Raw genomic sequence first — 27,353 nt, forward strand, 5'->3', positions numbered from 1 at the left:
AGCACATGTCCAATCTTTTTCTCTATGGGGCCGAGCACAAGTCCAATCTTTTCCTCTATGGGGCCGAGCACAAGTCCAATCTTTTCCTCTATGGGGCCCAGCACATGTCCAATCTTTTCTTCTATGGAGCCGAGCACAAGTCCAATCTTTTCCTCTATGGGGCCCAGCACATGTCCAATCTTTTCCTCTATGGGGCCGAGCACAAGTCCAATCTTTTCTTCTATGGAGCCGAGCACAAGTCCAATCTTTTCCTCTATGGGGCCCAGCACATGTCCAATCTCTTCATCTATGGGGCCGAGCACAAGTCCAATCTTTTCCTCTATGGGGCCGAGCACAAGTCCAATCTTTTCTTCTATGGAGCCGAGCACAAGTCCAATCTTTTCCTCTATGGGGCCGAGCACAAGTCCAATCATTTTCTTTATGGAGCTGAGCATATGTCCAATCTGTTCCTCTATGGAGCCGAGCACAAGAGATGGTCCTTGGAAAAAAATCGCAGCATACCAAAGTTCTATCTGATATTTGAATCGCACTCAACCATGTGAGTCCGTGGAAAACAATGGATTGCACTCAGATAACATCCGAGAGAATCGGATCACACTATGCTGACACTGATTTAAATGTGATTTGCATAACTGAACCAATTCTCTAGGATGAGAAAATTTACGCTAGTCTCAACCTAGCCTAAAACTGTCAGATCAGAGGCACACTGTGAAAGGACACACCCATTTGTCAAGTTGAATAGTTACACCCAGTTATCAATTTAAAGGGATAGTCTCAGATTTTGTTTTTCAAATTAAAAGCTCGGTTATCAGTTTACATAAAACATCAGATACTCGCCAGCTGATTTACTTCTAATTCTTCTGCCACCAGGTCCTTAATGACTCTGCAGCACAATTTGGAAGGCCTTTCATTGTTGGTCACATGACCCCGTTTACTTGTGGGAAACTACATTTCCCATAAGCCACTAGTGTCTCCAGAATAGATTCCTGCGACCTAAATCTCCTTCATAACAGGGCTGTGGAGTCGGAGTTAGTTTTGGTTGGAGTCGAAGTCGGTAGAAATGTACCGACTCCGACTTTAAAAAAAATGTATTAATATTTCATAATTGAACTTTCATATGAATTTTATAAATGTTACTCAAATATATATGTTCTATCAAACTATGAACAACAGTGATAAGCAGTTCTGCTGGAGATAGAGACATTTCTTACTTCTTGTGTGTCACTGTTCTCCACTGCCCTTGTCTAATCTAATACTTGGTTAACCTCATGCTGCCCCAACCCCCCTACTTACAATGTGTGAAACTGAAAATGTGTTGCAAATTCTTAGTAGTAAAGCTCCTCCTCTAGACTAGATATTTGGTGTGCATCTTCCAAGCATCTCACAGCTGCTACTCAGAAGAGGAAGACTGTAAGAAGTGGTCTGATTACTTATATGATGGTGAGAAACTGAATAAGCACGATGTTAATATTTGACAACAGTAAATTTATTGTTACGAATTGGCCATTTATGAAGGAGTCGGAGTCGGAGCCGGAGTCGGAACCTGATAAAATCCAGGAGTCGGAGTAGGAGTCGCAACTGTGGCTTACCGACTCCACAGCCCTGCTTCATAATACTGTATGCCATACAGGAAACATGAGCAGCACTCACAGGAAGAAGCATGGTGGAGTTTTATTGGTTTCCTCACCCAGGTCTCTGTTTACAATCTAAATCTATATGTCTTGGTAAAAAAGCTACATGTGTGCTGCATCTGCCCATACTGTACCACTTAGCGTCGGTGGTGAAGAGAGCGATAGTCCTATGCCAATGACACAGCTGAGTGGCGCAGGGTGAGAGGAGTGCATGTTTCCAGCCTGGTGCAGTGGGAACAGCGCACCCATCGATGCACCATGAAGAAGATAAATGGGTATGAAATGTGCATGCTCAACTGAGGCAAGCAAAACTACAGGAGGACAAGTCCCAGGGCAACAAGGTTACAAGCAAACATGAAAGATAGGCTTTAGCCACCCAAATTTCTAGGACATTGTCAGCGTTAGATACTTGTATTTGACAGCTCCTTTCATTTCTGCAGTGGGGCACACTGAAGCACAGCTTCTATAATCCTAAACTTCTAGAAGGAATTACAAAGGCGCAGCACAAGACAACTGCATAAATGATGCTCCAGAGTTGTTATTTCCCGTTTTTTACTAAGACAGACATGTCTGGGGAGGTGGCCGGTCCTCTCTGGGTATTTTTTTATTTTTAGGTCACTTCTGAATCTATTGTACATTTTTCTAAGTCTCGGCTTCACATTTTCTCATTATTCTATGGCCGTGTAAGAAATGAAAAAGCCTTTGTAGCATTTATGACTAGTGAGTATACATTTCCTGGGCAGTTTTGGTCATTATGTCCGTATAACGGTCTTGATTATAATCTTTATTCCTCACTATTCCTCATCCTATGGTAAAAAAGGAACTTGGTGTCAGTCTGTTCTGATCTCAGTTTGCGGGCCCCAGCCTGCTAGGCTTCTACTTTCTTGCTATCTTCCTGTCACTTTCCTCTGATCACCGGCTGTAGTCATGAATGCAGTGACACAAATCATCTGTGCTTCTTCCTACAGCCTCCGCATTATTGACAGTGGCAGACATTACACCTATGTTGGGCAATGCTTGTGTGTCTGATTGTTCCAAAGTTCCTATTTTATGACAGGTTTACCATTTACTGACAGAGTCTGGGGATATTACAACAGACAATGGGACTTTCCAGGGTGCTTAGGTAGAAGAACAATCATTTTCTGCTCAATATTCTAAATTTTTTCCGTGTCCATAAACTTTCCATGGCATGTCTTCTACTGTATAATATTAGAGCTTAGTGCAATACAAAATGTAGGAAGTAACTAGTAATAATATCCTAACCATACAATATCATGGGAGGCTTTTAAGGCAGTTCTAGAACATGAAACATGCGTCAAAAATACGATTTTAGTCATAAAATGTGTCGATACCATCAGAATACAAGGACAAGAAGCTATAAACAGTATCTAGTGGCCACAATCCAGCCATGTATGAGTACAGTCAAGTCTGCAGTACGCACTATATAGACATAGGATCCAGCAATGAGGTAAATGGCAAAAAACATCATAAAGAGAGAGACGCACGCCTTTCTTCAATAATAGTAGGCAGCTCTTTCAAAGACAAGTCAAGCAATACCTTTACATGGCCAGTTTGTTCCTCCATAAATAAAAAAAATCAGAGTTTGAATTGTTATGAAAATGAAGCTGTAGGTCTGAAGCCTCTGTCACTCCAGATCTACTCTCTGCCAAGCTACACCTCCTCCTGCTTAATTGACAGCCTCTATGCTGTGGGACTTTAGGCAAAGTAGCCATTAGTCAAGCAAGAGGAGGCGGTGCTGGCTGGGGAATAGATCTGGAGTGACAGAAGTGTTGTAGATATATGACACTCCTCTGTAAAAGTGGTGTTCAAGAAGACTTCCACTCTGTTTAAAATATATTCACAGTACTTGGCACTCCAAAAGAAAATGTGCTCAACTTTTTGTTGGATTGTAGGCAATCCAGAAAATTATATATATAATGTTTCAGTCCCAAAACCTGGACCTTCATCAGATACTGATGGTTGTGTACACGCTAAAGAGATGGGCGCAGGAGGAATGAATGCAACCGTAGTCACTGTATGCAAGGCGCGTTGCATACAGCATACTCCTGAAGATGAACCATGAGAAAAACTCTTTGAGTTAATCTTTAAGTTGTCTCCCGAGATCTTAAAAACTTCTTCTAGGTCCCGGGCACCAGAAGCCAGGTAAGTACAGCTGTGCTACCCTGTGTGCAAGTTGCCTTCTCAGAGAGAAAAAGGACTTGAACTCCATAGCGCCACCTGTTGGAAGCTGCGATCCTACAAGTCACAATCAACTCTTTAACGAGCCTTGCAACATGACTTAGGATAAAAGCCAAATCAGAATTTCAATTTGCAGACACAGTGTTTTGGGCTATTGGCCCTCATCAGTGCAAAGTATGAGAACTAATTTGGCAACTCAACAGGTGGCGCTATAGAGTTCAAGTCCACTTTGTCTCTGAATAGACAATTTTCATATTACATTTCACAGAGGAGCATTGCACGGCGAATACGCCTCCTTACCTTGGCATGCCAGAGCTGGCACATCACTCTCCACAAGGAGAAACGTTACCCCTTAGACCCTGTGTGTGCACCTCCCAAAGAAATCAATTAGACATACAAAAGCAGTGGTGTTTGTGTAACTCCTAAGTTGTGGAAACAATGTAGCTCGCTGTGCTATACTATATCCATAAAGCTGATTCATTTCTATAGGAGTTCTGCTACTAATATTTTGCAGCTGCATTTGGTTGTTAATGCAACCTCTCCTCTGCTGGCCGGCACCTAGAAGCAGTTGCTCCCATCTCAGCCAAGGAAGGGAAAAATGGGAATAACCCTCTAACGGCGGAATAAGTAAATTTACAATACCTGCTTACAAGGTTAGAACGGTAATGAGAAAAGCACTTAATAGAGGGAGCTACACTGTTATTTACATAGCTTAAAATAACACGAGACATCGTTGCCTAATTTATGGCGACACCTACCATTCCTCCATTATCGCCACGTTACGCTTGCATTATTATTATCATACAAGTCTAAAAATCCTACGATTCTAACAACTGGAATACCTGAATTTGTAGTAGAAAGTGGTCACTGGTTTTCCGGTTCAGAGCGGCTGCCGTCGTTATCACTCCCTGCTGGTTAATCTGAAAAGTGTCATCCTCGTTTCCACTCAGAATGGTGAACGTAAATGGAGGGCCGTTGTGAGACGAATCCTTGTCAGTCACCACCAAGTGCAGAACGCTAAACCCAATCGGCTTATTTTCCTGTAGAGATATTTTTTTAGACGATTATGATACTGTCACAGCTAGATGTATTTGTCTACAAGTGGACACAAGTTTCTGGCTTTAGTTTACAATTTTACCGGCCAGGAAAGCACCGGCATGGAGAATGGATCCTCACAGAGCCAATGAGACTGAACGACGAGCATAAAAACTGACAAGAACAGGAAAATTACACAAGACACTTTGTATCTGCAACCTGAATTGAATGTACTCATAGATAAATGAGCTTGTTACAGTATCAAGAAGGATAACAGCGGCTTCAAAGCGTGAATGAAGACAAAACGGTAAAAATCCATTTTTCCGCTCGTTCCTCTATATATGAAATCCTATATTAATGACACCTGAAGATTATGTTAGACACCACTCTGGAAAAACTATTAGGACTAATTTAAGTTTTCCGAGAACACAACTTGTGTGAAACAAAATTAAAGGCAGAACTTTGCTTAGCCATTGGCACTTTCAGACTAATAAGGAAGACGAGTATAGACAGCCCAAAGCAAAGCCTCGGGTTCCTGACGACTCGGGAATTAGAATACAAAAACATTGAGGGTGGATATTAAAAGAGCAGCGTGCAGGAAGATACATCTGCTGCCAAAATAACCCTCTAAAGACGCAAGTCTCTTCTCAAGGAAATACTCCGGAGGTGGTGGCTGAGGGTCTCAGGAGGAGGGCAGCATTTAGATACTAAACATATTCATACAGTCTATATAGCAAGGCTCTGAAAAAAAGTGAACCAAAAAATAGTCTGCCTTCAAATCCCAGAGAACTGAATGGACACCGAGGATTTACAATAAGGAAGGTCATGGAAAGTACAGGCAACCTACAGAAAAGCCAAGAATGAATCTGAAAATGTGCATTACAACTAATGGACACGTAGAATGGATTGATCATAGGGCGTAATCTCTGTAGCATCATTCAACGTGGCATTCATCATAGCATTATATTCATCGCCAATAGAATGATAGTCTCCTATTTATTTTACTACGACAGTCAATGAAAGATGTAACCTTGCTCGAGATACAAGCACATATATGGGAGTAACCTACAATGATAAAGGAAGACTGATGGCATTAGATGATATGCTAGTCCCCAAGACCTAATCATGCACCATAGAGGAACATTGAAGCTGCTATGGACAGTGGACAAGGAGATGGCCCAAGATGTTTCTGTACCGTTCCCTTATGTGCTGTACAAGCAGTGCCTCTCTAACCATAGTCTCCCTTTCTATAAAACTATTAACCAAGGGCCTCCTCTATGGATGCTAAAATCCATTCCTATTTAAAGAGGAAGTGAATGTAGAAATAAATGAATACATTTAGCAAGAAATATACCGTAGCTTGTCCTCACTGTTTTTAGTCTACAGCCTTTACTGGGTGATTCTGAAACAGTCAATCTTATAAAATTAATGCAAAGAACAAAAGGGGTTGATCTCTTCGATCAGTTCCAGGTTTGGCCTGCTGTAGTTCCACCTCCTTAGCAAAGGGGTTGAAATTAATGATTTTTTTTTTCTACTGCAGGCAAGGCATAACAGGTAGGTTTCTGCTACAGCCGATTGTCTTACCACCAGACACAGGACACTGAGGAGGAGACGGGAGGAAGGCTGGATATGGCTTAACATGAGAGACACGCAAAGAACATTTCTTATACGGTACTCTGCAAACGTTTTAGATAGGTGTGGAAAAAAAGATGCAAAGTAATAATGTTTTCAAAGACAGTGTGAACAGTGTAATTTTTTTCAAACACCAAAACGGAAAATGAATAAAAAAAGAAATCAATGTTAGGTATAACTGCCCTTTATCTTCAAAGCAGCAACAAAGAATCAATTCATCTACGTAGACGTGCAAAAAGTTTTATAAAGATCACAGCAGGTAGGTTGTTCAAAAGATCTTGGAGAACTAACCACAGATCCTCAGTGGATGTAGGCATGTGCAAATCTGTCTCTTCATGTAATCCTAGACGGACTCGATGATGTTGGAATCAGAGCTCTATTGGTACCAAACCATCATTACCAGGACTCCTTGTTCCTTTTTACCTGAATATAGTTCTTAATAACATTGGCTGTATGTTTGGGGTTGTTTTCATGTTTCAGAATTAAATTTTGTACTGAACAGACTCCCTGATGGTATTGCATGAAAGATAAGTATATGCCTGTATTTCTCAGTATTGAGGATAAATTATTTTTGACCAAATCCCCGACTCCTTTTGCTAAAATGCAACCTCAAACTTGCAAAGAACATCCACCTTGCTTTATTGTTGTCTGGAAACACTAATCATTGGTCTGTTCTCCATCCCTTTTGCAAAAAAAATTAATTGTCTTTCTATTACAGCCAAATATTTTACATTTTGAGCCATCAGTTCAGAGCTTTTGCTGCCATCTTTCTGCACCTAATTTCCTATATTTTCATACATAGTTGCGTCATTTGGCCTTGTTTCCATGTTGAAGGTATGGCTTTTTGGCAGTAAATTTTCCAATCAACAGATGCATGTCCACTTGTTACTGCAAGTTCTGACTTAATGTCACTGCTGTACATCTTTTGATTTTGAAAGAAAGAAAGCATGATATGTCTTTTATCTGATGCACTTTGCAAGTTTCCTTGGCCGACCACTGTATCTACAGTCCACTACGTTACCCTATTTTTGGTGCTTCTTCAAAAGAGCCTGAACAGAATATCTTACAATAGCAGTTTGCCTAGGCGCCACCTCGTTGATGCAGTTTAACTATTTCGTAAAAGATGTAATCACAACACTCCTGTCGCAGGTGACCAAGTAGGATATTATCCCAGGTAAAAAGTAGAGAAAAAAGTTGTAGATACAAATTTATTGTGTGCAAGCAATCCAAAATGTCTACATTTTGGTCAATACATGACCTCCTTCAGAAACGCGGATTGCAGTTAGGACGCTACCTACCGCTTGTCTCGTCTGTTGCTTGTCACTGCAATCTGCAATATTGATGAAGGTCATGTGTTGACTGAAACATCTAGATTTTACATGGCTTGCACCCAATAAATTTGCATCTAGAACATATTTGAGTGCCAAGTTATCTTCACTGTATAACGGTCTTTAGTCTTGTTGTTGTGCTCAGTCTTTTCATGGTGTATGATCCGTGACAAGAAACTATCTCCAACCTCATCTGTGTCGCAAACGCTGGTTGTTTTTCACCGAGTTTTAAGCCTCTTACAGTTTCTCTTTGAATTCAGGACTAAGTTTCAAACAACATATGAAAATGATGATCATTATCATTTGCTTGGTATAACTCATTAATCATACACCTGCCTGTGATGAAGGCAAAGGGTGGTCACAGAAGATATTGATTTGATTTAGATTTCTCTTTAGCTCATTGACAAAATAAACTATTAACATTTCTATTTTTGAAAGCATTTTTTACTTTGCAGCATTTTTCCACACCTGCCTAAAACTATTTCCGAATTCTGTATGGTTTCCAATTTAATTTGTAATCTATGTCAAAACAGGATCAAAGAAAAAGTGGAAATTAGACAACGTTTTGCATTCATTTTTCTTTTTTGCGTGCATTGTCTGCATTTTGCGTGTTCCTTTTAAAGGTTAACAGCTTTGTAGAAGAATTCATGATCAGACAGCTAGAAAAATAACATAATCTGACACTAACCTGAATGATAATGCTGTAATTCTCTTTGGAGAACACAGGAGGGTTGTCATTGACGTCAGACACATCAATGTTAACACTTGTGGTGTTCATTCTAGGTGGACTGCCATTATCTTCTGCCTTAATAGTCAAAGTGTAACCAGAAATCTGTACAAACATCAATGGGATCGTATAAGTCATTATGAAAATATTATAGAAGGATACAGAAGATGGTACTTGTTAAAGTAGAAAGAGATTAATTAAATTAATGCTGGTGGTGTAACAATGCTTTAGAGGAAGACACTTGGGAGAAAAAGTATGCGTCAAGACTTACCTTCTCTCTATCTAAAAGTTTATTCACTTTAACTTCCCCTCTTACAGGATCAATGATGAAGGTATTCCCCAGATTGCCATCTGTAATTGCGTAGCGGATGTGGCTGTTCAAAGGTCCATCGGCATCGTCTGCAACAACCTAGATAAAAGCACATTCTCATTTGGAGCAGACTCTGGTAGTGAACATTTTTGAAATAATTCTTCCTCGTGTCCCAGTTTTGACTTATTAGATGATCTCCCAGCAGATTTATTTCAATACATTCCGTGTTACCTTCATAAACTCAACCAACTGAACAGAAAAAGTGCCCGAAGGAACAAAATACAATGTAACATCCTGCACTATTGTTCTCGAAAAGTGATGTGATACATCCTTCCATGAAATGTTGCCAGATAAACTAGAAGTTGAAATATAAATCCTGAGGCGATAATTATTATAATATAGTGATGATAAGTATAATGGTGCAAAAATGTGAGTATAATTACAGCATGCCAGCCCCACCCTACAATATTTGTCTATGAAACTGACAATAACGGTGGATAAATATCACACATCTCTCAACACGATTGTTTGAAATTACTGTAATGAAATACGTGCCCGCATTCTTCCACCAAAAACCTCAACACAACTATCTATCTCCAGGGCTTCTTCCTTCTTGAGCCCCAGCTTGTAGGTCTGCTTCACGCTTGCTGCATTAGTATGAAAGTCTTGGAGATCATATTTATATTTTTTACAAAATATACCTAATGCCTAAATTTTAATGTTGATAAATGTAAGGTTATGCAATAAAATGTATAATTATGTACTAAAAATGGTAAAATACTGGGCGAATCTGACACTGAAAGAGACTTGGCCATATGAGAAAATGGCAAAGTCAATTTTAATGACCAGCAGCCATGTATCATGGGACCAATTAAGACAGCCATAGATGCTCATGACGAGAACATAGTTTTGCCACTATAAAAGTCACTAGTGTGGTTACACTTACAATACTGTGTACAATTTTGGTCCCCATTCTATAAGAAGGATATAGCTGAACTAGAGTGGTTGCAGACAAGAGTTACCAAGGTTATTAACCCATTCACCACCTTGGGATTTTCCGCTTTTGTTTTTGCTCCCCTTCTTCCCAGAGCTTTTTTATTTTTTTTATTTTTCCGACAATATTGCTGTGTCAGGGCTTGTTTTTTGTAATTTTGTAAAGTTGTAATTTTGAACGACTCCATTATTTTTACCATATAGTGTGCTGGAAAATGAGAAAAAAATCCAAGTTCTGTGAAAATGCAAAAAAAAAGTTATACATATATGCTAGCCACCTTAGGGAGAGACCCAAGTTGGGCTGAATGTAGCGGGATGAAAGAGACCGAAAAGCCCTCTACTTAAAGGAAATACATAGTGGATGCTTTCCTGAAACGGAAAGTACTTGCAAGCAGCATAATACAAAGAATAGCAGGTTTACCCAGAATCCTTTGAAGTAGGCGGAGCTATGCAGGTTCCAAGCGCTGTGGATTAGACTGGGGTGGAAAGAGATGATTTGCATAGCTCCGCCTACTGCAAAAAAAAAGTGTAATTCAACAATTGTATTTTGCCACATTTTTGGTGAGTGGTCAAGCCGCATGTTCGTGTCTTCAACTATGCAGAATGCACCCTTGATAAAGGCTAATTAAGCCGAAACGTTGGGATGTTCGCTTCTGCTAAAAAATTCTCTTCTGTTAATCATTGGTTGTGAAATCCCTGATTTAAATTTGATGAAATAAACCTTTTTTCAATTGCAACCTGACTTCTCTACTTAATGTGTGCCCAAGGTTACTATATGAACATTATCTAGTTTTTTCCTAGGTGGCACCAACCTCGTTTATTAAGTGAGTAAATCTAGACCTTTACTTCCAGTGGTCAATGGACTTACAGTCATGACCGAAAGTGTTGGCACCCTTGAAATTGTTCCAGAAAATGAAGTATTTCTCATGGAAAATTATTGCAATTACACATGTTTTGTTATACACATGCTTATTTCCTTTGTGAGTATTGGAACACAAAAAACGAGAGAGAAAAGGCAAATTGGACATAATTTCACACAAAGTCCCCAAAATGGGCCAGACAAAAGTGTTGGCACCTTTCTAAAATGGGTAAACAACTTTGTTTCAAGCATGTGATGCTTGTTCAAACTCACCTGTGGAAAGTAACAGGTGTAGGCAATATGATAGTCACACCTGAAAGCAGATAAAATGGGGAGAAGTTGATTCAATCCATGCATTGTGTGTCCATATGTACCACACTAAGCATGGAGAACCTAAAGAGAAGAGAACTGTGAAGACTTGAGAACTGAAATTGTTGAAAAATATTAATAATCTCAAGGTTATAGGTCCATCTCCAGATATCTTGATGTTCCTTTGTCCACAGTGCACAACATAATCAAGAAGATTACAACCTATGGCACCTATGGCATCAGAGTGGACAGATGAGACCAAGATAAAACCGTTTAGTAAAGCCCATCATTCTACCTATGGTCAAATATGGTAAAGATTCAAAGATGTTTTACTGTCTCTGGCAATGGGTGCCTTGAAGGTGTGCAATGCATCATAAAAGCTTAAGATCGCCAAAGGACTTTGGGTCGCAATGTAGTGCCCAGTGTCAGAGAGCTGTGTTTGTGACCTAGGTCATGGATCTTCCAGCAGGACAATGACCCTAAACATACTACAAAAAGAACCCAGAACTAGATGGAAACAAAGCACTGGAGAATTCTGAAGTGGCCAGCAATGAGTCCGGATTTAAATCCCATTGAACACCAGTGGAGAGATCTTAAAATTGTTCTTGGGAGAAGGCGCCTTCAAGTACGAGAGACCTGGAGTAATTTACAAAAGAAGAGAGGTCCAAAATTCTAGGTCAGAAGCTTGCTGATGGTTATTTGAAGAGATTGATTGCAGTTTATTTATTCCAAAGGGTAGGCAACCAAATATTAAAGTTTAGGGTGCCAGCAATTTTTGTCCAATTATGTCCAATTTGCCTTTTTTCCGGTTTTTTGTGTTATTACAATACACACAAAGGAAATAGACATGTGTATAACAAAATATGTTTAACTGCCCTCATTTTGTGGGAGAAATACTTAATTTTCTGGAACAATTTAAAAAGTGCCAACACTTTTGGCCATGACTATGTCTACCTTCAACTTTAAAAACCATGAAATTAAGAATACTGTAAATAAATCTTTTGATAAAATGTGTGCTGTGACTAAATGTGAATGTTCTCTTTTTCTAACTGGTGTCTCAACCTGATGTCAAATAATTATGTAGGGCTTGACATTAGTACAAGTCAGAGGCGTTATCATTAATAAAAAAAAGCTGGGATGTGAAATAAATGAGGCACCAGCTAATAATTAGAAAGTGACAGCAATGCCATTTAATATTAATCTATGGAGAACCATGTCAAAAAGGTGGTCAAAATATGATGGTATGAGATGCAAGTTAAAACTGACCTTTCTGTTCATTTTACATCTCATATACAATACATGTATTTTATGGGGACAGCACTGAATTGTGAGGGTACTATTGTTGTTGGAAGAAAACATGTACCATATTTTCAGACTATAAGATGCACCCCAAATTTTCAGAAGAAAAGTAGGGAAAAAAATCAATGTACCGAATGAGGGTATGTGTGGATGTAGGTATGTGTGGATGTAGGTATGTGTGGATGTGTGGATGTATGTATGTATGTATGTATGTATGTATGTATGTATGTATGTATGTATATATATATATATATATATATATATATATATGTATGTATATTATAGTACAGACCAAAAGTTTGCACACACCTCATTTAAAGAATTTTTTGTATTTTTTAATGACTATGAAAATTGTAAATTCACACTGAAGGCATCAAAACTATGAATTACCACATGTGGAATTATATACTTAACAAAAAAGTGTGAAACAGCTGAAAATATGTTTTATATTCTAGGTTCTTCAAAGTAGCTACCTTTTGCTTTGATGACTGCTTTGCATACTATTGGCATTCTCTTGATGAGCTTCAAGAGGTAGTCACCGGGAACAATCTTGAAGGAGTTCCCAGAGATGCTTAGCACTTGTTGTCCCTTTTGCCTTCACTCTGCAGTCCAGCTCACCCCAAACCATCTCGATTGGGTTCAGGTCTGGTGACTGTGGAGGCCAGGTCATCTGCCGTAGCACCCCATCACTCTCCTTCTTGGTCAAATAGCCCTTACACTGTCTGGAGGTGTGTTTGGGATCATTGTCCTGTTAAAAAATAAATGATGGTCCAACTAAACGCAAACCGGATGGAAGAGCATGCCGCTGCAAGATGCTGTGGTAGCCATGCTGGTTCAGTATGCCTTCAACTTTGAATAAATCCCCAACAGTGTCACCAGCAAAGCACCCCCACACCATCACACTTCCTCCTCCATGCTTCACAGTGGGAACCAGGCATGTAGAGTCCATCCGTTCACCTTTTCTGCGTCGCACAAATACACGGTGGTTGGAACCAAAGATCTCAAATTTGGACTCATCAGACCAAAGCACAGATTTCCACTGGTCTAATGTCCCTTCCTGGTGTTCTTTAGCCCAAACAAGTCTCTTCTGCTTGTTGCCTGTCCTTAGCAGTGGTTTCCTAGCAGCTGTTTTACCATGAAGGCCTGCTGCACAAAGTCTCCTCTTAACAGTTGTTGTAGAGATGTGTCTGCTGCTAGAACTCTGTGTGGCATTGACCTGGTCTCTAATCTGAGTTGCTATTAACCTGCGATTTCTGAGGCTGGTGACTTGGATAAACTTATCCTCAGAAGCAGTGGTGACTCTTGGTCTTTCTTTCCTGGGGCGGTCCTCATGTTATCCAGTTTCTTTGTAGCGCTTGATGGTTTTTGCCACTGCACTTGGGGACACTTTCAAAGTTTTCCCAATTTTTCGGCCTGACTGACCTTCATTTCTTAAAGTAATGATGACCACTCATTTTTCTTTACTTAGCTGCTTTTTTCTTGCCATTATACAAATTCTAACAGTCTATTCAGTAGGACTATCAGCTGTATATACACCAGACTTCTGCACAGCACAATGGATGGTCCCAACCCCATTTATAAGGCAAGAAATCCCACTTATTAAACCTGACGGGGCACACCTGTGAAGTGAAAACCATTTCCGGTGACTACCTCTTGAAGCTTATCAAGAGAATGCCAAGAGTGTGCAAAGCAGTCATCAAAGCAAAAGGTGGCTACTTTGAAGAACGTAGAATATAAGACATATTTTCAGTTGTTTCACACTTTTTTGTTAAGTATATAATTCCACATGTGTTAATTCATAGTTTTGATGCCTTCAGTGTGAATGTACAATTTTCTTAGTCATGAAAATGCAGAAAAATCTTTAAATGAGAAGTTGTGTCCAAACTTTTGGTCTGCACTGTATATGTATTTGACATACTATCAATTGCACACAGGAGATTAAACCGCTATTTTTACAACACCTAAGCTTTGTGAGCTAGATAGTTGTGTTTACGTCTTTAAAAAAAAATTATGGCTTGTACGTGTCACAGGAGGATTTCAATATTTTGTGGCACAAAAGTATTAATTTTTGATTAGTAGCAAAATTAGCACCGAGGGGCATTAAATCGCTCTTCTTGTTTGCAGTAGATCACAGACAAATCAATTCACGATCACAGGAAGTGACTGTACAGCTCCAGCACCTGCCTCTATCACATAAGCTTAGGATAATTATTCACAGACTGAGATTACAACTTCCATTTTCAAACTGGTACATCAGCACTACAATCAGATTAGGCCTTTCTGTATTTCTACGTGGAATGAGCTTGCGCTCTGACCTACTATCCCTATGCTGTAAAAATCTAAAATGGAGCTTGGCAGTCTGTCATGTTTTATAGTCCCTTTGTAAGGCCCCTCTATACTCCCCAACTGGGTGCGCTAGACCATGTGATCTGATTGCTTCAGGTGATATGGGGAGATGTCATGAGCCAGATCTACGAGTCATCCATGGACATGCTGTACATTGATTTTATATTATATATATATATACAATGTATATCTATATCAGTCTATATACCATATTTTTCATCTTATAAGACTCAGTTTTTTTGTAATTATAATTCAAATGTAGCTTAACGCCTGTGGTGGAGCAAGGTCACAGGAGGCAGGGACGCTGCTGCAGGAGGCTGTTGGAGGCAGATGGAGTAGGACGATGTTTCAGGCCACGTGCTGGGAGGAAGGGATGTCCCAGCAGTGAGAGGCTGCGGGCCCTGGGCTTTCATAAAATATCGTCTGTGAGCGGAGTTCCCTTCCCATTGACTTCCTGCAGGTGACTTCAGGAAAATGGCCATATGCGCAGACTGAGATCTTGGGAGCCAAGAGCAGCATGATATAAGGGCAGAGAGCCTGATTTCAATGCTTTGTCACATACTGACTGCCGTTTCAATAAAATCACTGTTTTACCACCAGGAGATGATCACTAGAGGAATAGTTGGCTCATTCCATGTAGTCCTCCTGACTGATTAGCAATTTTCTGAGATTGTACAGTGAAGACAAAGTTGTCAATTAATGGTGTGGGTGGGGTTATAAAAGGCTCAGCATTCAGAGCACTGTTAGGTCTAAAGTGACACATTGCTGAAATCATGGTATCAGCCCCTATATCGTTCTGCTTTACATATCAAACACCTAGTGACAGAATTCCTTTATGACACCCATATTCCTTTGATAGCTGTTTCGTTGACCACTACTTCTCCTGACCTTCCATGTAGATGAATGTTTGCCTAGCCTGCATGTGTTTTCAAGGGGCGAAGTAGAGTAAGTCATCACCACACACTTCTGAGAACAAAGATTGGGCGTTGAAATTAAGCATGCCTGATCCTTCTTTTTGCTGACGTCATCCCATTTGGGGAAGGGTCACGAGGCCTATATACACATTAGTGAAATGAGTGGGCTCAGCTGACTTTGTGTAAATGTGTATGGGCGCCTTTATTCAAAGACTTAAAACAAGAAATTATAGGACACAAATTACCATCAAGATGGACTGGCCAGACACGGCATCTTCACCAACCACAGCCGTATATGAACTCTGGCTGAAAACTGGCGAGTTGTCATTTATATCCGTAATGTTAATGCTGATAGTGGCAACATCACTAAGTGGCGGCGTGCCACCATCCGTGGCCTCCACTGTCAGATAATATTCTGCTGATGCTTCATGGTCCAGACTTTCAATTATAAAGAGAATGCCTATTGGAAAAAGAACAATTACGTAGAATTTGCTCAATAGGACCATGGGTTAATTACAAATCAACATTTGTATGGTCAGCACCAGTGAACTTGACAAGCAGAAACATCACCATACATGAAGGCACGATTTATTTTTTCCAGCCTACCTGCCTCAGCATAACGAGTCTAATAACTAAAATGTATGGATGGATCACGGTCATCGTCTAATCCTAGCCCAAAAATGGGATTTCTAACCAACACTTATAGATGTTCAGACATTATTTTTTAAAACAAAGGTGCCTAGTGGTGTTTATATAAGAAAATGATAGGATCACGACATTTTTGTAAATCTCTTTGTAAAATATTAAAAAAGGGGTTGTCCACCTTTACAGCCAATATATTTTTCTTACATAAATCTATATATTTTTGACTAAGAAAAAAATTTGCATTTGGATTTCATTTAAAATTTTCCACCATTTGCCTGCTGCAGCCCATGTATTGCACAATTTATCGTGTGCGGCAGAATAAGTTACCGTAACTGAGAATCAGTCAGTGACTGTTGGACAATCCAACGGCAGAATCTGTAACTTCATCATTTGTTTTACTTCCGATAGCAGATTTATAACCACAAACCACACCAACGTTGAATGTGCAGTGGGGGAAGCATGTCAAAACAGTGAAACGAGTGCAAAACGTTTTATGAAACCAAATCGCAAAAATTATTTTGCAAAAGTGAAAAACTAACCCATTTATTTCATCAGTGCAACTTGCTTAAAAGCATCTCCATGTGTGAAATGCGTCTGGTGGAAAACGCATTGGTTTTGGGATGCACAAGGAGCGGTTTTTACATTTCTTCTATTTTGCCACTGGTGATGCTGGACTCTATTACCATTACATTGGGCAATCGTCTGCTAACGTGCATCTGGAGGAACAAAACATTGAGGTGTAGGGAGAAGACTTTTTTTTTTTTTTTTTTATTACCAGTCTTTTTATTATGTATAGATAATTTTTCTCTAGCAAGAATCAAAAAGGAAATTGGTTCTATTAAAAACACTAAGGGTGCAATTCATTAGGACTGGCGTTGTGCTCACCGCTGGGAGTGGAGAACATTTCTGACATATTCTTGGATGAATTTGCCAGTTGGGCTTCGCAATACCCCGTCCTGTCACATACTCCAGATCTGCCCATTTTGGCACAGCTGGCCAGAACTGGCATGAAAACACCAAAAGTCACCATATTTTGCACATCTTCGAGTTGGAAAAAAAATGGCGACATTTTAGGAAGCGTCGCTTTAGAGTTAAACATCTTGATTAGTGTTGAGTGATCGTGCTCAGATAAGGTGTTATCTGACCATACTCAGGTGCTAACAGTGTCTTCGATGTTCTTGAATACTATGTTTGAGTCGCTGCGGCTGCATGTCTCGCGGCTGTTCGACAGCCACAACACATGCAGGGATTGCCTAACAAACTGGCAGCCGTGACCACTCAAACATAGCATTCGCGCACATGAATGATACTCTGTTAGCACCTGAGCATGTTCAGATATCACCTTATCCGAACACTAAACTTGATGAATTGGGCATTGGGCCTACATTGGGCCTACTATTTTTATTCATTTGAATCTAATGGCTGATGAATTCTCCAATTTTTAAATAAAGAAAAATCTTCAAAAACATTATCCATTCCTAAAGTGAAAAGCTAACACACATTTGTTTTTCTACATTGATTTCCATCCGTATATCTACAGGTCCTTCTCAAAAAATTAGCATATAGTGTTAAATTTCATTATTTACCATAATGTAATGATTACAATTAAACTTTCATATATTATAGATTCATTATCCACCAACTGAAATTTGTCAGGTCTTTTATTGTTTTAATACTGATGATTTTGGCATACAACTCCTGATAACCCAAAAAACCTGTCTTAATAAATTAGCATATCAAGAAAAGGTTCTCTAAACGACCTATTACCCTAATCTTCTGAATCAACTAATTAACTCTAAACACATGCAAAAGATACCTGAGGCTTTTATAAACTCCCTGCCTGGTTCATTACTCAAAACCCCCATCATGGGTAAGACTAGCGACCTGGCAGATGTCAAGAAGGCCATCATTGACACCCTCAAGCAAGAGGGTAAGACCCAGAAAGAAATTTCTCAACAAATAGGCTGTTTCCAGAGTGCTGTATCAAGGCACCTCAATGGTAAGTCTGTTGGAAGGAAACAATGTGGCAGAAAACGCTGTACAACGAGAAGAGGAGACCGGACCCTGAGGACGATTGTGGAGAAGGACCGATTCCAGACCTTGGGGAACCTGAGGAAGCAGTGGACTGAGTCTGGTGTGGAAACATCCAGAGCCACCGTGCACAGGCGTGTGCAGGAAATGGGCTACAGGTGCCGCATTCCCCAGGTAAAGCCACTTTTGAACTACAGAGAAGCAGCACTAGACTGTTGCTAAGTGGTCCCAAGTACTTTTTTCTGATGAAAGCAAATTTTGCATGTCATTCGGAAATCAAGGTGCCAGAGTCTGGAGGAAGACTGGGGAGAAGGAAATGCCAAAATGCCTGAAGTCCAGTGTAAAGTACCGACAGTCAGTGATGGTGTGGGGTGCCATGTCAGCTGCTGGTGTTGGTCCACTGTGTTTCATCAAGGGCAGGGTCAATGCAGCTAGCTATCAGGAGATTTTGGAGCACTTCATGCTTCCATCGGCTGAAATGCTTTATGGAGATGAAGATTTCATTTTTCAGCACGACCTGGCACCTGCTCACAGTGCCAAAACCACTGGTAAATGGTTTACTGACCATGGTATTACTGTGCTCAATTGGCCTGCCAACTCTCCTGACCTGAACCCCATAGAGAATCTGTGGGATATTGTGAAGAGAAAGTTGAGAGACGCAAGACCCAACACTCTGGATGAGCTTAAGGCCGCTATTGAAGCATCCTGGGCCTCCATAACATCTCAGCAGTGTCACAGGCTGATTGCCTCCATGCCACGCCGCATTGAAGCAGTCATTTATGCCAAAGGATTCCCGACCAAGTATTGAGTGCATAACTGAACATTATTATTTGTTGTTTTTTTTGTTTGTTATTAAAAAACACTTTTATTTGATTGGATGGGTGAAATATGCTAATTTATTGAGACAGGTTTTTTGGGTTATCAGGAGTTGTATGCCAAAATCATCAGTATTAAAACAATAAAAGACCTGACAAATTTCAGTTGGTGGATAATGAATCTATAATATATGAAAGTTTAATTGTAATCATTACATTATGGTAAATAATGAAATTTAACACTATATGCTAATTTTTTGAGAAGGACCTGTAGACTGTGAGCCCTCGTGGGCAGGGTCCTCTCTCCTCTTCTTTTACCCGTCGTGACTTGTATCGTTTAAGATTATTGTACTTGTTTTTTATTATGTATACCCTTTTCACATGTAAAGCGCCATGGAATAAATGGCACTATAACAATAAATAATAATAATAATAGCAGTGAGATGAACGGAGAACAGAAAAAAGAAAAGCCAAGAAGCCAGTGCCCATCAGAAAACCAGCATTTCCCATTAAATGCCATCGCAGTCACTACCAAGTCCTCCGAACACATTTTCTTCTGAAAGAAAAGCATGGCATTTTAAAACACTTCTGTGATTACAGCCTTTATCGCAGCTCATAAATTCAGCGCCTGCAGTCTTTTTATGCCTTGTGATAACACACACACAGATTTCTAACAAACTCGTACAAGCAAGTAGTGGATAATGGAGGCAAAGCGATGCTTGAGCCACGTTACGTTGCGTAACTCAAGCCGATGCCTTACAGAAAAAGACAGACTCGGAGGTATATGTGCATGGCGTGTCCACCAGTCCTATTGGATATGTGTAGATAAGCATAAAACTAAAGTTACCTGTTACTTGATTTATACTGAATTTTCCATGTTCATTGCCGCTGATAATCTGATATGAGATTTCCGCATTAGCTTCGATATCTCGGCTTGTGGCGTAAACCTGCAGAACTTCGGTGCCAACTTCAATATCTTCTGGTAGAGTTGCAATATATTCTCGGTGTTCAAAGACAGGCGGATTGTCATTTATGTCCAGGACTGACACCACAATACTCGCAACAGACGAAAGCTTTCTGGGTAATCCATGGTCAGTAGCTCTAACCGTCAGCGTGTAAATTGCTTGAGTCTCCCGATCGAGAGGCTTCTCCAGACTAATTATTCCAGACACTTCATCAATGGAGAAGTGACCTTCTGCCGAGCTGACTAATGAATACTGCACCTTTTGATTAAGTCCTGCAATAAAAATATACATTGAAACACTATAATATTTTAGCCACTTGGCAGGAGACATGAGTCTGTGTCCATTCCAATCTAACATATGACTTATCGAAGAGGTTTTTCTCCTGCCATAGGAAGTGATGGTGTTGAACTGCTTGGCTTATGTTGCAAGCCTCAACAGCCAGTAGAAATGTGGCAATGTAAAGTACATAACACTCAAATATACTTATATTACATTTATAAAAAAGGAAACATAGAAACATTCTACATACATAACAGTGTCCTTATTTTGGGTACATTTTAATAGAAGAAAAAAATTCTTAAAAAGGGATTAAAGGCAGCAAGTTGTACAAAAAAAAAAATGTACTCACATAAAGAAATCCCTATCTTTCCAGTGGCCATTCTATTATTCACGTGACTCTTAGCCAATCACTGGCCTCGGTTGTTGTGTGACGTATTTGCCAGCAAGATGGCAAAGAACAGAAAATGGCCAAAGTGATCACGTGACTAATGAACATGTTGTCACTTGGGTAGGAGAAACAGAGCTTTCAACAGTTAAGTATTGTTTTTTTTTTTTTACTATATTTTACTGTATAATAGTGATACTTTAATTTTTTTACAATTTACCGATTTTAACCGCTTTTGAACAACTGCACAACCCCTTTCAATTTATTTGGTTTAAGTAAGATTTCTCTGACTGGCTGAAATATGTTCAATATGCTGTTTAAAGAGGTTGTCTTTTTTTCTTTGATGGGTAAAATTTCAAAGTGCTTGCAAGAAAATAAAAAAATGTCCAACTTTCATCCCTTTAAAAATCCTCTATGTTGTCAAGAACAGAGAGATACTAAAAATGATAGTGTACAGCTTGTTGGCCACCTCTACATTCTATCAGGGCTGGATGAATTGTGTGCTTGCAAGCACTTCACTAATCAGCATGGAAGGATTGCCGGATCACTGGATCTAGCTAACTGTAGTGTCCCTGTGCTTCTTGGATGCTGCCTCATATAGTTGTGGCCAAAAGTATTGACACCCCTGCAATTCTGTCAGATAATACTCAGTTTCTTCCTGAAAATGATTGCAAACACAAATTCTTTGGTATTATTATCTTCATTCGATTTGTCTTAAATGAAAAAACACAAAAGAGAATGAAGCAAAAAGCAAAACATTGATCATTTCACACAAAACTCCAAAAATGGGCCAGACAAAAGTATTGGCACCCTCAGACTAATACTTGGTTGCACAACCTTTAGCCAAAATAACTGCAACCAACCGCTTCCGGTAACCATCAATGAGTTTCTTACAATGCTTGGCTGGAATTTTAGACCATTCTTCTTTGGCAAACTGCTCCAGGTCCCTGATATTTGAAGGGTGCCTTCTCCAAACTGCCATTTTTAGATCTCTCCACATGTGTTCTATGGGATTCAGGTCTGGACTCATTGCTGGCCACCTTAGAAGTCTCCAGTGCTTTCTCTCAAACCATTTTCTAGTGCTTTTTGAAGTGTGTTTTGGGTCATTGTCCTGCTGGAAGACCCATGACCTCTGAGGGAGACCCAGCTTTCTCACACTGGGCCCTACATTATGCTGCAAAATTTGTTGGTAGTCTTCAGACTTCATAATGCCATGCACACGGTCAAGCAGTCCAGTGCCAGAGGCAGCAAAGCAACCCCAAAACATGAGGGAACCTCCGCCATGTTTGACTGTAGGGACCGTGTTCTTTTCTTTGAATGCCTCTTTTTTTGTCCTGTAAACTCTATGTTGATGCCTTTGCCCAAAAAGCTCTACTTTTGTCTCATCTGACCAGAGAACATTCTTCCAAAACGTTTTAGGCTTTTTCAGGTAAGTTTTGGCAAACTCCAGGCTGACTTTTTTATGTCTCGGGGTAAGAAGTGGGGTCTTCCTGGGTCTCCTACCATACAGTCCCTTTTCATTCAGACTCCGACGGATAGTACGGGTTGACACTTTGTACCCTCGGACTGCAGGGCAGCTGGAACTTGTTTGGATGTTAGTCGAGGTTCTTTATCCAACATCCGCACAATCTTGCGTTGAAATCTCTTGTCAATTTTTCTTTTCCGTCCACTTCTAGGGAGGTTAGCCACAGTGCCATGGGCTTTAAACTTCTTGATGACACTGCGCACGGTAGACCCAGGAACATTCAGGTCTTTGGAGATGGACTTTTAGCCTTGAGATTGCTCATGCTTCCTCACAATTTGGTTTCTCAAGTCCTTTGGTCTTCTTTCTTTTCTCCATGCTCAATGTGGTACACACAAGGACACAGGACAGAGGTTGAGTCAACTTTAATCCATGTCAACTGGCTGCAAGTGTGATTTAGTTATTGCCAACACCTGTTAGGTGCCACAGGTAAGTTACAGGTGCTGTTAATTACACAAATTAGAGAAGCATCACGTGATTTTTTTGAACAGTGCCAATACTTTTGTCCACCCCCTTTTTTATGTTTGGTTTGGAATTATATCCAAATTGGCTTTAGGGCAATTCTTTTTGTGTTTTTTTCATTTAAGACAAATTAAATGAAGATAATAATACCAAATAATTTGCATTTGCAATCATTTTCAAGAAGAAAATGAGTATTATCTGACATAATTGCAGGGGTGTCAATACTTTTGGCCACAACTGTATAACAACATCTCTCTAGAGAGCAGAGTTAGGAAAGTGCCACAACTATGCTACTTGTCCAAGCTGTCAATCATTCAGTAGCACACTGCTCCTGACTAGCAGGAGGCAGGGGAGTGGTGCCCTCCTACATACAGATCATGGGACAAACACTTTAATAACAAAGTACATAGGAAGCATTCAAGGAAATCTGTCACCAAGTGTTTTGCTACCTTATCTGACAGCAGCATGATCTAGGGGCAGAGTCCAAGATTCCATTACTGGGCTGCTTGCTGTCATTTTCATAAAATCACTGATTTCTCTGCTTCAGATTTAGCAGTGTTCACAGTCCTGTTGAACCCACTCACACCTCTGATTGGCAGCTTTCTGCCCATGAACAGCGCACACAGAAAGCTGCCAATTAGTGGTGAGGCTGGGTCATACCGACTATTAGATGGCGACCAAGTGATAATCTCCTGCTAATAAAACTACAGAATACAGTCCAGTAAATGACACATCGCTGGAGTCGAAGTCTCTACCTCTACATTAGGTTGCTCTTAGATCAGGTGGCAAAATCCTCCTGACAGATTCCTTTCAGGAATGTTACTGATAGGGTTAACACTTCCAGCACTTTTGAACCCACCTGCTACCATGAAAAAAAACCGGCTTAGATCAAAAATTGTTTGGTCGGTTGTTTAGTAAGGAAATGATTGAGGACTTTGGTGCACTAGTAAAAAAAAAAAAAAAACCCACAACAACCCAACACTGTGTCCAGATGTTTCAAAATACATTACCTGCATCCGCATCTATTGCCTGCACTCTGGTGACTGGGGTCTTGGGCTCGGTATTCTCAAACACGGTGACCGTGTAAGGATCCGCAGAAAACTCCGGGGCATTGTCATTTACATCTTCCAAAGTCAACTCAACGTTAACTTCACAGAAATGGCCACCTCCATCTGTGGCTTTTACCGAGAGGTGGTAGGCTTCCTGGATCTCTCGGTCAAGGAGTGATGAGGTCTTCAATTCCCCTGAAGAAGAAAAGTAGAAAAATCTTAGCAGTCGAAAGGTAAGGCAAAAAGTCCAAAGCCTTAAACTGAGCCCTTTAGAGCAACGCATCAGAAACTGCCTTGGCTTTAATCTCAGCCATGATACATCATATTATTAGCAGAAAGCCATTACTACCAAAATACATTCCCTTCCGTGTGCTTACTGCAGCTTTCTAAATCCTCATAGTATTGCGGGGTGAGTTATGCTAACCTTTCTGCATATGCATGCATAAACCAGAGCTAATCAATCTATTACAGCTGATGTAGACTTTCCTTAAAGAATCATCTTACTAGCCGGGATTTTGTGCAGAGCTCCTTCATTTTAACAAGTCAGAAAAGTCTGTAGAAACAAAATTATTTGGTGAAGAACATTAAAAGTTTTAATGTGTCAAGATATTTCAGTACATACAGCCAGAGATGGAACTAAATACTATCGAGAATGCCGGCAGTGAATTATTCATTTCTATCATTTATTATTTTTCTTATTCCGATACAACACTGACTACATACGAAGTAGAGCCGCCAACTTATCAGTTTTGTAGTTTGGAGAAAGGTCATTTGCCCTGAGCCGCCAGCTTCCAGTGGGTCCGTCTGAACTAGGTTTTATATTTTTCCATTGCTGCTTATCTGTTCAATTGGATTATTACTGTGTTGGAAAATTGCAAATCATTTTATGTTGGGGAACAAGTTATGGAAATCACAGTTATAAGCTGTGGGAGATTATTATTAAACTTGCCAATGTCTCGTTACCAGAAAAGACTATAACATACTCAGTGACCTGCACCACACCGAGAGAAGAGTCTATTGAGTCTATTCCAATTCCATATCCCTTTGATCGAGAAAGAACCAAGCTAAAAATGATGATACATATTCACTACAACAACAGACTAAAAGAATAAAACATGTTCCATAAAGGTTTCAAAAGCTAAAACACATTTTCATCATTTCAAATCAATTCCTTTGCTACCGTAGACATCATTAAGGACAGTTAAAAGGAATCTGTTAGCAGGATTTCACACCTCAACCTATTTATATGCACACGTAGCTCTTTGCAAGACAAGTCTATATTTCCTCTGTTGAGTGTTTGAACTGATGTGCAAATTATGCTGAAGAACTATTTGAACATCTGTAGGCTCTGTCACTCCAGCTCTATTCCTTGACCAGCGCTGCATCCACATGCTTCACTTGTAGAAAAATCCACAGCACTCTCAAAGCATCAATTGCAAAGTGATTATTTATTCAATGATGTACATACATAGATGTGAAGTGAATAATATACAGTTGTGGGAAAAGGGGTTTGCCCCCTTCCTGATTTCCGATTCTTTTGCATGTTTGTCACACTTAAATGTTTCAGTTCACCAAACAAATTTAAATATCAGACAAAAAACACAAGTAAACACAAAATGCACTTTATACATGAAGATCTTTATTCATAAGGGAAAGATAAATCCAAACCTACAGGGCTCTGTGTGAAAAGGTTATTGATAGTGTTGAGCGATACCTTCCGATATTTGAAAGTATCGGTATCGGATGGAATCGGCATCGGATGGTATCGGCCAATATCCAAAAAATATCGGATATCGCCGATACCGATACCCGATACCAATGCAAGTCAATGGGACACAAATATCGGAATGTATCCTGGATGGTTCCCAGAGTCTGAAGGAGAGGAAACTCTCCTTCAGGCCCTGGAATCCATATTAATGTAAAAAATAAAGAATAAAAATAAAAAATATGGATATACTCACCCTCTGACGAACCCTGGCTCTCACCGCTGCGAGCGTCTGCCTCCGTCCCTAAGAATGCGGTGAGTGAAGGACCTTCGATGACGTCGCGGTCAGGTGACCGGTCACCTGACCGCTCACGTGACCGCGACATCATCGAAGGTGCTTCACTCTCTGCATTCTCAGGAACGGAGGCAGACGCTCGCAGCGGTGACAGCCAGGGTTCGCCGGAGGGGTGAGTATATCCATATTTTTTATTTTTATTCTTTATTTTTTACATTAATAGGGATCCCAGGGCCTGAAGGAGAATTTCCTCTCCTCCAGACCCTGGGAACCACACGCACCGCACACGCCGAAGATGACTAGGAACTTCCAATTCCGATTTCCGATATCACAAAAAATATCAGAACTCGGTATCGGAATTCCGATACTTGCAGTATCGGAATGCTCAACACTAGTTATTGACCCTCCCCCCTTAAAAAATGGATGTTATCACATCTTTGGGAAGCGGAGTTCAAATTCCCTAGCCACACCTAGGCCTAATTTCTGCCACACATGTTCTAAATCAAGAAATTACTTAAATAGAACCTGCCTGACAAAGTGAAATAGACCAAAAGATCCTCAAAACCTACACATCATGCTGTGGTCCAAAGAAATTCTGGAACGAATGAGAAACAAAGTAATTGAGATCTATTAGTCTGGTAAAGGTTCTAAAGCCATTTCTCAAGCTTTGGGGACTCAAGCGAACCACAGTGAGAACCATTATCCACAAGTGAAAAAATGGAACAGCGGTGAACCTTCCCAAAAGTGGGCGGCCAGCCAAAATTGCTCCAAGAGGGCAGCGACGACTCATCCAATAGGTCACAAAAGACCCCACAACAACATCCAGAACTGGAGGCCTCACTGGCTTTAGTTAAGGTCAGTATTCATGACTCCACCATAAGAAAGAGACTGGGCAAAAATGGCCTGCGTGGCAGAGTTCCAAGGCGAAAACCACTGATGAACATTAAGAACATACTTTTGCCAGAAAACATCTTGATGATTCCCAAGACTTTTGGAAGTATACTATGTGGACTGACAAGACAAAAGTTGATTTTTATGGAAGGTGTATGTCACATTACATCTGGTGTAGAAGTAACACAGCATTTCAGAAAAACAACATCATACAAACTGTAAAATATGGTTGTGGGTGGTAGTGTGATGGTATGGGGTTGTATTGCTGCTTTAGGACCTGGAAGACTTACTGAATTCTGCTGCCTACCTACCAAAAAATCCTGAAAGAGAATGTCCAGCCATCTGATCATAACCTCAAGCTGAAGAGCACTTGGGTTATGCAGCAGTACAATGGTCCAAAATACACCAGCAAGTCCACCTCTGAATGGCTTAAGAAAAACAAAATTAAGACTTTGTAATGGCCTAGTCATGACCTTAATTAGATACTGTGGCATGACCTGAAAAAGGCGGTTCATGCTCAGAAACCCTCCAATGTGGCTGAATGACAAAGATGAGTGGGCCAAAATTCCTCTAGAACATTGGAAAAGTTTTATTGCCAGTTATCACAAACTCTTGATTGCTGTTGTTGCTGCTTAGAGTGGCTCAACCACTTAATATGTTTAGGGGGCAATTACTTTAATATACAGGGACTTGTAGGTTTGGATTTCTTTTTAACTTAATAACAAAG

General features: G+C 40.1%; 1 protein-coding gene across 3 annotated transcripts in view; it reads right to left on the minus strand.

Annotated features, from left to right (window-relative positions):
• FAT1 (FAT atypical cadherin 1) overlaps positions 1–27,353 on the minus strand; it is a 244,376-nt gene that overhangs the window by 40,514 nt on the left and 176,509 nt on the right. For all 3 annotated transcript variants that reach the window (XM_069744372.1, XM_069744371.1, XM_069744370.1), the window contains exons 13-18: positions 23,697–23,930; positions 19,921–20,310; positions 15,828–16,042; positions 8,824–8,961; positions 8,514–8,657; positions 4,673–4,870 (exon numbers count right to left, since the gene is read on the minus strand). In XM_069744372.1, the coding sequence (XP_069600473.1) occupies positions 4,673–4,870; positions 8,514–8,657; positions 8,824–8,961; positions 15,828–16,042; positions 19,921–20,310; positions 23,697–23,930 (1,319 nt within the window). The remainder of the gene's footprint in view (positions 1–4,672; positions 4,871–8,513; positions 8,658–8,823; positions 8,962–15,827; positions 16,043–19,920; positions 20,311–23,696; positions 23,931–27,353) is intronic.

Source organism: Ranitomeya imitator, chromosome 1, assembly GCF_032444005.1.
Source record: "Ranitomeya imitator isolate aRanImi1 chromosome 1, aRanImi1.pri, whole genome shotgun sequence".
NCBI classification, from domain to species: Eukaryota; Metazoa; Chordata; class Amphibia; order Anura; family Dendrobatidae; genus Ranitomeya; species Ranitomeya imitator.